Consider the following 12,409-nt stretch of genomic DNA (forward strand, 5'->3'; position numbering starts at 1 on the left):
CCCTTGGACTTCAGTTTCTGCAGGGTCATACAAAGGGTCTATTTTCATTTTTCTATGTGCAGACATCTACCACAATTTGTTTAAGATGCTGTCTTTTTTCCATTGTATAATTTTGGCTTCTTTGTTGAAAGTAAAGTTCCAATAGGGGTGTGGGTTTATTTCTGTGTCATTATTCCAATTTTATAGGATTGTACTTTTATCAAGGGTATTTTATTTTTCCACTTAAATTTAATGTTTGCTCTTTCAAGGTCTGTAAAGAACTGTGTTGGAATGTTGTTGGGAAATGGATTGAATCTATAGACTCCATTTTTAAGAATGCTGCTTTAGAGAAAGGGAATAAAGGGAGCATTTGGGAGGGGAGAAGGAGGACGGATGCAAAGTGAATAAACTGTAATTAATAAAATATTTAAAAAAGAATGCTGTTTTTCTATGTTAATCCTATATATCCATGAGTTTGGGAGATCTTTCCATCTTTTGATATTTTCTTCAGTTTCTTTCTTTAAAGACTTCAAATTCTAGTCATAGAGGTCTTTCACTTCATCTTGTTTGTGGCTACTGTTCAGGGTGTTGTTTCCCTAATTTTATTCTCAGCCCATTTTTTATTTGTATACAGAAGGAATAATGAAAATTTTAGTTGTGCTCCCAGCCACTTTGTGGAAAGTGTATTTCAACTGTAGGAATTCCCTGGTAGGATTTCTTGGGTCACCTAGGTATACTAAGAAATCATCTACGAATAGTGATACTTTGAATTCTTCCTTTCCAATTTGTATCTCCTTTATAACCTTCAGTTGTCTTATTGTTTTGGCTAGGACTTAAGGAGTATATTGAAGAGATATGGAGATATGTACCTCATATGAGTGGAATTTCTTTAAGTTTCTCTCCAAATAATTTGATGTTGGCCCTCAGTTCGCTTTTTACTACCTTTATTATGTTAAGTGTGTGCCTGAATCCTTGTATGCTTGATTTCTCCAAGTCTTTTAACATGAAGGGTTGTTGAATTTTGTCAAAGCCTTTTTTTTCATCTAATGAGATGATCATGTGATCTTGGTCTTTCAGTCAGTTTATATGGTGGATTACAGATGGATTTTCATATACTGAACTATCCCTGTATTTCTGAGATTAAGCCAATTTTTTCATCGTGTATATCTTTGATGTGTTCTTGCATATGTTTTACGAGTATTTTATTGAATATATTTGTGTTACAGACAGCTATTAGCTGTCATATGTGTGCTGGGAATTTAACCCATGTCCTCTGGAAGAACAGACAGTGTTCTTAACTACTGAGCCATACCTCCATCCCCATGTTGCTTATTTATGATCAACATTTACATTGCTAATATTTTCATCTCTCCTTTTGTAATTGTTCAAACATACATCTCATTTTTAAGAAGATCATATTAATATTACAGTTTAAAATGAGGTACTTCAGGTTTCTAGACATGTATGCAGAACTGGAGTGAATGTGTAACTCTTTATAAAAAGTTGAGAAAGATCTTTAAGGTTTTTTATCTTGTTTGTTTGATTAATTTTTGCATATTGTTCAGGATCTTATTATGTACCCCTGAGTGTCCTGGAATTTATTGCAAAGAGCCGTCTACCATCCACCTCTGTGAAATACACCAGCCTCTGTTTCCTGAGTGATTTTGGAATTAAAGTCATCAGATAATACACCCAGCCTGCCCATTCTTATAAGAGTCAGGAATCATTTATACTATTTTTCTCATGTGGGCTCTGTATTGTTTTTCTCTTTACTCTCTCTCTCTCTTTATCTGTTAATTGACATTTCTCTTGTAAGCCTATATCCTACTAAAAGGATGCAGAAATTAGAGAGGTGAACCTCACTGTTGAGTTTACTCCGAAAAAGAGTTGGTGATCACATTACAACTTGTGTGTCAGAAACTAAGTAGAAGAGCCACCAGAATACATTGAAAATATTGTAAAAGAAGGATACATTTCCAGTATTCTAAGTATCATACTTTCTGTTGTACATGTGTGTGGATATTTTAGACTGCATTGACCTACAATGATGTGCATGTGAACTTCACTCAAGAAGAGTGGGCTTTGCTGGATCCTTCCCAAAGGAATCTCTACAAAGATGTGATGCTAGAGACCTACAGGAACCTCACTGCAATAGGTAGGGCAATGAATTTTCTTTACTTCTTAAAATATGGGGAAACACTATTCATTATTGATGTGCTTCTGTAATTTCTCTTGAGGATGAGGAAGAATTAGATGAATCGATCTTTGATTGACCATAGATCACGACTTAAACTTTGTATTATTTCCAATAATAAAGCATACATTTTCTGTTACTGTATTTTAGGCTACAATTGGGAAAGTCATAATATAGAAGAGCACTGTCAAAATTCTAGAAGACATACAAGGTAATTTTCATTGTAAGCTGATATGAATATGGTTCTGAAAAAAATTTTAATATGTTCTGGAAGTTTGAAAGAGAAGGGACAGTGTAAATGATCAGTTTTAAGTGTATTTATTGATGATGACTAACTTGTTACTAAACTATGTACGTCCACGTTAGGTATTTGATGTGTGTTTGCAAGGCACTCCTCTAAGAAAGAATGCAAGGAATAATACTCACACAAGATCAATGATTAAATTGTTTACTCATTAGCGCTGAGGTAAAACTGCAATTTGTTTAGTATCCTACAACTCAGATATTGCTAAATGTATTCACAGTAAATAGGTGATGAAAGTATATCCAAAAGATTATACTAATCAACTCATCCATAGTAAAATGGGGTTACTCATATACTTGTAGTAATGTTGCTAAGTTTTGTGAGAAGGGCAGTTTTTTTAGAGTCAGGAATGTTGTTGTGGAAAAACCATAATTCCTATATCACATGTCTGTGATGAACAAAAATCAAATGTGTGAATGCATCATGGAACCATGTCATTTATTATTATTCTTTTAATAATTATATCATATATCACAATGAGTACAAGTCATTTTAATATGTGTATATTGAAAGAAACAATGTACCAACCAGAACAACTAAAAGGTATAGTAGTCCCCATTTTGAGTAGTTGTTTAAAAATTGATACCTATTATGCTTTATATGGGCTATTTAGAGCTTCCAGCAGTACAAATAATGATGCAGAGGCTTTTTAATATTTTAAAGCTTAGGCAATTTACTGGGCAGATTCTGAACCTTTTTTTTTCCCTAACACAAACCTAGCACAGTGTCCGAATGCATGGCCAGCTCTACTTCTTTGTTCATGGTCATGTCCATCTGTTAACCTCACTGTCATACTAGTGAATGGTGTGTCATTTGCTTTCTTCTTCCCAGCAACCCTTTCTCACTCAGAAGTTCTGTCCTGCATTTTGCGCCCTGCTATCACTTGTTAGCTCGTTATTATTTCCAATAGATAAGTAAGGAAGGGCAAAGGTTTACAAAATATACGACAGGTGATCAGCCATAGAACTAACAACACTATGATTTCATCAGTACTTAGCTGATTGCTGGCTCAGCAAAACAACCAGTAGAGGAGAACACTGTGAATGTAAAAATAATGATGAAAACTCAAAATGTAATTATTCTTTACTTTTAATTCAAACTGCAAAATTAAGTCATGTGACAAAAACGTCCATTAGTGTAATGAATGTGGAAAAGCTGTCATATGTGCCAATTATCTTTGCAGGTATGAAAACAATCAATGTGCAGATAAACTCCCTGAAGATACTCAATATGAAGTCTTTGCATATCACAGTAGTCCCCACACATGTAAAAGTATGCATACTTGTGTGGACCACTATGAATATAGCCTATATAGTAATGCCTTTGCAAATAAAAGTCATATCCTCAGACATAAAAGGATACATATAGGAGAGAAACCTCATGAATGTAACCGATGTGATAAAGCCTATGCATCTAACAGTGATCTCCTAAGACATAAAGGAACTCACACTGGAGAAAAACCTTATGAATGTAATCAATGTGGTAAAGCCTTTGTACATAACAGACATCTCCTAATACATAAAAGAACTCACACTGGAGAGAAACCTTATGAATGTATCCAATGTGGTAAAGCCTTTGCATATAACAGTAGACTTTTAGTACATAAACGAACTCACACTGGAGAAAAACCTTATGAATGTAATCAATGTGGGAAAGCCTTTGCATGGAACAGTGATCTCCAAAAACATAAAAGAACTCACACTGGAGAGAAACCTTATGAATGTAACCAATGTGGTAAAGCCTTTGCAGATAACAGTAGTCTCCAAAGACATAAAAGAACTCACACTGGAGAGAAACCTTATGAATGTAACCAATGTGGTAAAGCCTTTGCATCTAACAGTAATCTACGAGTACATAAAAGAATTCACACCGGAGAGAAACCTTATGAATGTAACCAATGTGGTAAAGCCTTTGTACGTAACAGTCATCTCCTAGTACATAAAAGAACTCACACTGGAGAAAAACCTCATGAATGTAACCGATGTCGTAAAGCCTATGCATCTAACAGTGATCTCCTAAGACATAAAGGAACTCACACTGGAGAAAAAGCTTATGAATGTAATCAATGTGGTAAAGCCTTTTCATGGAACAGTGATCTCCAAAAACATAAAAGAACTCACACTGGAGAGAAACCTTATGAATGTAACCAATGTGCTAAAGCCTTTGCAGATAACAGTAGTCTCCAAAGACATAAAAGAACTCACACTGGAGAGAAACCTTATGAATGTAACCAATGTGGTAAAGCCTTTGCATCTAACAGTAATCTACGAGTACATAAAGTAATTCACACTGGAAAGAAACCTTATGAATGTAACCAATGTGGTAAAGCCTTTGCACAGAACAGTAATCTCCTAGTACATAAAAGAACACACACTGGAGAAAAACGTCATGAATGTAACCGATGTGGTAAAACCTATGCATCTAACAGTGATCTCCTAAGACATAAAGGAACTCACAGTGGAGAAAAACCTTATGAATGTAATCATTGTGGTAAAGAATTTGCATATAACAGTAAGCTTTTAGTACATAAACGAACTCACACTGTAGAAAAACCTTATGAATGTAATCAATGTGGGAAAGCCTTTGCATGGAACAGTGATCTCCAAAAACAAAAGAATTCACACCGGAGAGAAACCTTATGAATGTAACCAATGTGGTAAAGCCTTTGCACAGAACAGTAATCTCCTAGTACATAAAAGAACTCACACTGGAGAAAAACCTCATGAATGTAACCAATGTGGTAAAACCTTTTCACAGAACAGTCAATTCCTAATACATAAAAGAACTCACACTGGAGAGAAACCTTATGAATGTAACCAATGTGGTAAAACCTTCATAGATAACAGTGTTCTCCGAAGACATAAAAACCCATGTTGCAGAAATCCTTATGAATATAACTAATGTCATGAAGTCTTTTCATGTAAGACTTATCTTGAACAAGAACACTTATTGAAGTGAAACCCTATGAATATGACCAATGTGTGAAAAAGTTTGCATGCCATAATAATCTCCATGTACATATAAGAAGCACACTGGATAGAAACCTTTTGAATGAAATCAATGTGATAAAGCATTTTGATGTAATAGTAATCTCCTATGACATAAAGAATGCATACTAGAGAGAAACCTTATGAATGTAACTAAGGTGGTGAAGCCATTGCGTGTAACAGTAGTCTCCTAATACAAAAAAGAACTAACACTGGAGAGAACTCTTATGGATGTAATCAATGTGTGAAAGCCTTTGTATGTAACAGTCATCTCCTAATACATAAAAGAGCTCACACTTGAGAGAAACCTTATTAATGTAACCTATGTGGTAAAGCCTTTTCACATAACTGTCATCTAATGAAAACGTGCTGTTCACAATCATCTTCAACATCATGAAAGGATTCATACTGGAACGAAAGACTATGAGTGTATTTACATGGTGAAGCTACTCCATATTTGTATAATCTTTGTCATCATGAAAGAATTCATACAGAGAGAAAATTTATGAATGTGTTAAAATGGGAGACCTTTACACATATCTATATTCTACATCCTCATAAAAGTTTCAAAATGGAGAGAAAAATCTGAGAATATAATCAATATGGTAAGGCTTTTGTGTTCTTCTGTTCACTGAATCCAATACAACTCAAACAGGTCAATACAGATAAAAAAAATATTGTCATCCAGTTTGATGAAGGACACATATTGTTGAACTGTGATGCCTACCCATCCAATGAGCCAGAAAGTTACAGAGGTTCTGAGCTTGAAAATCATAAACATCTTTAGCGTTTTACAACTGAATTATTTCCATCAGTCATGGTTTAGGCATATGGGATTTGTTTATGTCTTTGAGGAAGTCACCTGATGCAAAATGTAGGTTTAACAGTCAAAACATTCATATCCATTTGTTCTTTTGTGGTTAGAAAAAGTTATTATGTTTTAGGATAGAGAATCTGTGGTTTGGGTCAGTCATTTTAGTTAGGGGACCAAAAATCATGGTATGGAACAGTCATGTTTTGGGCAACAAAAGTTTAGGAATTAAAGTCGGTCAGCTATTGGGAAGTCTACAGGTTTCTTAGGGACTATGAACTTAAACTTATGTTCACCTTATAAATCAATGAAGGCTGGTAACTAAAAGGAAATACTTAGGACAAATTGCTTTTTCATGTTCCCACATACAATTTGCTTTTACATGTAGTACATATCAAAGTCATGTTCAAGTATACAAATGGTCAGATAGTAGAGAGAAACCTTTCACATGCCTTCATGTGATAAAGCCTTTTCTTAATACAGTTATCCCCAAATACATAAAATGTTGGGAGCCGCCGCGTGAATGTTTCGCCGGCAGAAACGCACGCGACCACAGGAATCCTTCCGCAGTAAACTTTATTAGTCACGCGATGAAGAGGGGAGAGAGAGGCCGCCCGGCCACCTCGTGGGCGCGGGCGGCTTCCCGAGGGCCGCGGCCCCGGGCGGGGAAACGGGGAAGGAAGAGATCGAAGGAGAGGGCGGGCCCCGGAGTAGCGCTGTTTATATAAGCCTGGGTCCACCTGAGTGACGTGTCAATACCCTGATTGGCTGCTCACTCTTACCGGCATGCCTACGCAATTCTTAGCGTGCTTACGCAATCTTTAGCGTGTATACGCATCTGCGCGTGCACCCTGGAGGTTTAAGTTTTGAGGGCGAGATGTCAGCGCCAGCTAGTGGCATCTGAGCCTCGGCTCCCCACATCTCCCTTTTTGTTATAAATAAATAAATGAAAACTGCCTAAAAGCCTATGAGCACGGTACAAGAGGGCCCTAAGCTCGATCAAGCAAACTCCTTCTTTGGGGAGTAAGCGATCAAAAGCTTTAGATTACTCCCTTACCCCACCAGGTGCAATGGAAACAAGTCCTCTGGGTGCAGGGGCTAGGGGAGAAGATTTTTAAAAGGAGGTGACACTCATTCCCGTGCAATGGAATAAAATTCCAGGGAGTGCAAGAGCTGTCACCCTCCTGTCTAGGTACCACATCTCAGAAAGGAGGTGACACTCATTCCCGTGCAATGGAATAAAATTCCAGGGAGTGCAAGAGCTGTCACCCTCCTGTCTAGGTACCATAACCGTTTAGGCAAAGGCAACATTAACCTGGATCACTCATCGACTCAGTGCAATGGGTGAAACCCCTGAGGTGCATCGACTGAGTGTCACAGTCTGTTTTAATTTTTTAACATGGATAACCAAATTTTTGGGAGACGATCCTTGTTTCAAGGGTGCTAGTGCTTGCGCGATTGCGACCTAGTCACGTTTGTTTTGGGTATAGAGTTTGCAGAACAACCAGAGTAAAAAACACTAAGCCACGACACAATGCTACACCAAACATTCCGACCCCCACCCAATCTGAAGTAAGAAAAGGCAGAAGAAACCCAGGGTAAAGCCAGTCTGTGGGCAATGAATCCACTCGAGTAGAATTAGTGGTCCTCCTCGCTGTCCTTGATTCTTTCAGCAGTAGCAGGTGTGTCTGTTGGAAGATCATCTTCAGCTGTCACGAGCTTTCGCGTGAGGCGCTCCGGTACCCAGAATGGATTGTTTTCTTCCTGTGGAAAAACACAGACAGCTCCCCTGGATCTTATTAAAATAGGATCCGGGCCTTTCCACTGTCCAGTTAAGACATCCTTCCATATAATCATCTCCTTGGGCCTGTTAGGCCCTGAACAGTGGCGATCAGCAGCCGAATGGCCTTGACTGTCCAAATTTAAAAAATTGAGAGTGAAGAGTGCCAGTGAAACCGTCACTCGTGGCACTGAGGGCAGAGCCTCCTGGACTCCTCCCCTTTGTTTTATTAAATAGGATTTTAGGGTGCGGTGAGCACGTTCAATGATGCCCTGGCTTTGGGGGTTGTAGGGGAGCCCTGTGAGATGGGTTATTTTCATCTGATGACAAAACTGTTTAAATTTTTGAGAAGTATAGGCTGGCCCATTGTCAGTTTTTAGAATTTTGGGCTTTTCCCAGGCACTCTATGCCTCCAGGCAATGTTGAATAACATGGGCTGCCTTTTCTCCAGTCAGGGGAGAAGCAAACATAACTCCAGAGCAAGTATCAACAGAAACATGCAAGTATTGAAGTTTACCAAAAAATGAAATGTGGGTGACATCCATCTGCCACACTTGTAGTGGACAGATTCCTCTGGGATTAATCCCAACATGAGGCACAGTTAAGAACTGACAGCAATTTTGACATTGGGTAACAATATCTCTAGCTTTTTTTTTAGTTATGTTAAATCGATTACGCAATGTCTCAGCTGTAACATGAAATCTTTTATGAAACTCCTTAGCCAATTTTAAATTTGAAAGGAGGGCAAATGCAATCATCTTTGTGGCTCGATCTGCCAGGTCGTTTCCACGGGACATGGGCCCCGGTAGACCGGAATGAGCCCTGATGTGTGTAATAAAAACAGGGTATCTTCTGGTAATTAAGGCAAACTGAATCTTTTGAAAAATTTTTGCAAGCTTGCTAGACGCTTTAATTAATCCAGCAGCCTCTAAGATTTTGGTTGCATTTACCACATAACTAGAATCAGAAACAATATTTAAGGGACCTGGAAATTTTTTTAAAACTTTTAACACCACTAAACATTCCACAATTTGAGGCGAGGTCTCATGATATTGTTTAGAAATAACTTTATTATTAACCATATAAGCTCCTATTCCTGTTTTTGACCCATCTGTATAGACTACCAGTCCATCCCGAAGTGGCTTTTGGGACGTTACATGCGGGAAGACTACCTCCTGAGTTAAGGCAAATTGCAAAATAGGATGTTTTGGATAATGATTATCAATTGAACCACTAAAAGAGGTAACCAGCACCGCCCAAATATCAGAGGTAGCAGTTAATACCTGAACTTGGTGAGCCGTATAAGGCACTATTAAAGACTTTGGCTCCCTCCCAAAGTATGTAATGGCTGTTTTTAACCCACGAAGTGCGAGTTGAGCGACTGCATCCGGATACCATTTAATAATTTTTGTAGGAGAGGCATTGGGATGAACCCACACTAAGGACCCACCTTGCCATAATACAGCAGTTGGCAAATGTTTAGTTTTAATGACACACAGGTCAAAGGCCTTAGTTTTATCTACACGTTTTAATTGGGCATCCTGTAAAGCATTTTCTACCACTCGCAGAGCGTGGCTTGTAGCCGGTGTTAAGGCTCTGGGTGAAGAAATATGAACATCCCCTTCCAAAATATCAAATAGGGGCTTTAATTTAGCAGAAGGAATCTTTAAATAAAATTGAACAGTACCTGAACAGAATGGTGGCAAACTCATAGCTTTACCCTCTTTATCTCCGGACCAGTATGGTGGCTGGCCACGTGTAACTGAACTCAGCTGGAAACCCTAAACAAACATGGCAGCCAAACTACAGCTTTACGTGTCTTTAATTGCTGAACCATTATGGCGGCAGGCCATGTGTTAGCATTAGCAGGCTGTGACTGACAACACCAAGTACAGCCACCAGGTGTTGCTGATACAGTAAACACTGTGGAGCATCTATAATCCCCCACAACCAAAATTTTTTAATGATTAAACAAGCTTTAAAATTAACTGCTTAACAGAACAATTTTAAACTGTAAAAATTATTTTAGCCATATTAAACCTATTAGCTAGAATTTTTTTTTTTTTTAAAGAGCATAAAAACATTTTGTAATGAACAATCACCAGTCTTTTAAATGAATTATATGGAGAGCACATGGGAGGCAGGGGCCTCCTAGCCTGAATCAAAGATGGCGCCGGCCACGTGGGGACCGCTGACATACCCAAGGTCCCGCCCATTTTTCCCAAAGCCAAGATGGCTGCGCCCAGTTGCCAGCCACGTGGAAGCCTCTGATGAAAGCCAAGATGGCTGCGCCCAGGCATTTAGCGGGAATTTTAATCTTATTGGATAAAGAGGCCTTTTTATTGGGTTTTTTCTTTTTCTTTTACCTCTTATTACCAGGGCGTCCTTTCCCTGACCTCTCTCTTCCGTGGCTTTAACGTCCACAGAAGGGCCTTTTTTCTTAGAGACGTCCCTATCTCTATCCATTGGGACCCTTAACCTCATCTCACGTCCTGATTCTGGCATGTTGTCTTGCAACCTCCCTATCCTTAATCTCCTGCTACTCCTCTTTCTCCCGAGGCAGTCCTTGAATTTGCACGAGACCAAAAAAAGGAAAGCTATGGCGGCTATCACAGCAGAGAAGGCCATAAGGGCTTCTGCTAGCCAAAATGAGAAACGGGATAAGTCGAGATCGAACATGTCTTTCAGGACAAACCTTAATGTTGCGGTTCTGAATTCCTCCCCACTAAAGGGGGCCCTCCTTACCCAGCAATGTTCCCGGGTTTCAGCACCAGATGTTGGGAGCCGCCGCGTGAATGTTTCGCCGGCAGAAACGCACGCGACCACAGGAATCCTTCCGCAGTAAACTTTATTAGTCACGCGATGAAGAGGGGAGAGAGAGGCCGCCCGGCCACCTCGTGGGCGCGGGCGGCTTCCCGAGGGCCGCGGCCCCGGGCGGGGAAACGGGGAAGGAAGAGATCGAAGGAGAGGGCGGGCCCCGGAGTAGCGCTGTTTATATAAGCCTGGGTCCACCTGAGTGACGTGTCAATACCCTGATTGGCTGCTCACTCTTACCGGCATGCCTACGCAATTCTTAGCGTGCTTACGCAATCTTTAGCGTGTATACGCATCTGCGCGTGCACCCTGGAGGTTTAAGTTTTGAGGGCGAGATGTCAGCGCCAGCTAGTGGCATCTGAGCCTCGGCTCCCCACATAAAAGAACACACACTGCAGTGAAACCCTCTCAATAAGCAATGTGGTACATCCTTTTCATAGGGTTTTCTTTGAAATCATTAGAAAAAGACATGCTGCAGAGAAACCCCATGAATGTAGTCAGTATGGTAAGGTTTTCTGCTTCATGCTACCAATATATAAGAGTAAAAGCCTTACTGTGTTGGCTACATCTTAAAGCCTTTGCATATCGCAGTAGTCTTTGAGAACCTAAAAGAACTCATTTGGATGAACATCTATTAGAATAAAAATTTTGTTAAGATCTTTGACCCACCAGGTTGCATTCAATTACACTAGATTATTTTCGAGAAAAATTCTAACAAGTGTCAACAGTGTATGCATGCATTTATGACATCCATCCTTATTTTGTTTCCAATTGAAAAGTCATGGACCAAAGGCATATGAATTGAAACAATAAGATAATATGTTTTTATTTCACAATTCACTTCAATTACATGAAATAAATCACCCAGTTGTAACATTTATGTGTGCGTATTAGTGCATTTTCTGTGACCAAACACAATGTCTAAGGCAACTTCCAAATGTGTTGACTTTGCCTTATGATATGGTAGAGGATATGTGATCACTTTAAATTGGGCAAAACAAGTGTCATACATGGCAGCTAAAGTAGGAAGCTTGGAGCTCACAACCTCCACCTACAGCATGAAGCAGAGAGTGGGAACTACAGAAGGTATGCAGCTGAAAACTATCAAGCCCACCCCAAATAACATACTTTCTCCAGCACGGATACATTTCTTAAACATTCCCAAATGATACCACCAACTGAGAAGGATTCATTTCTCTGACTTCAAACCTACGTGTTTGATTTCTGTTACATGAAAGAATTCATGATGAAGAAAACATTTGTAGATAAGCCTGTAGTTGCTGCAACACCTGAGTTCAGTAATGAATGCTTATATAAGTAAAACAATCATGAGTAAACATATATTCAAGAATTTGTTTTAATTTCCCTTATGTGATATGTTATGGTGTATACGTGCTAGTGAGAGTACAACTTATTGCTATTTTGTACAACATCTCATATGTAAGTTCTTAACATGGAACACAAAGAATCTCATACTGGCCCTTATTTAGCCTGAAAATATATTTACGTATCTGCTAGTGTGTGAATCTGTATATACAGC

At 39.0% G+C, this 12,409-nt stretch overlaps 1 protein-coding gene and 1 long non-coding RNA gene across 2 annotated transcripts; one reads left to right on the top strand and one right to left on the bottom strand.

The window, feature by feature from the left end:
- Window positions 1-2,016: 2,016 nt before the first annotated feature.
- On the top strand, window positions 2,017-5,032 carry LOC132651025 (zinc finger protein 431-like; the record flags this gene model as incomplete). Its single annotated transcript, XM_060376340.1, has 3 exons — window positions 2,017-2,134; window positions 2,324-2,384; window positions 3,826-5,032. Coding segments are annotated over 3 exons (1,386 nt in total), but the record flags the coding sequence as incomplete, so codon positions are not given.
- A 1,802-nt stretch (window positions 5,033-6,834) lies between these two features.
- LOC132651026 (uncharacterized) lies at window positions 6,835-11,242 on the bottom strand. Its single transcript, XR_009588974.1, has 2 exons — window positions 10,801-11,242; window positions 6,835-8,039 (listed from the first exon to the last, which is right to left on the bottom strand). It is a non-coding gene; the product is annotated as an uncharacterized LOC132651026 (long non-coding RNA).
- Window positions 11,243-12,409: the final 1,167 nt, after the last annotated feature.

Source organism: Meriones unguiculatus, assembly GCF_030254825.1.
Source record: "Meriones unguiculatus strain TT.TT164.6M chromosome 13 unlocalized genomic scaffold, Bangor_MerUng_6.1 Chr13_unordered_Scaffold_39, whole genome shotgun sequence".
NCBI lineage: Eukaryota > Metazoa > Chordata > Mammalia > Rodentia > Muridae > Meriones > Meriones unguiculatus.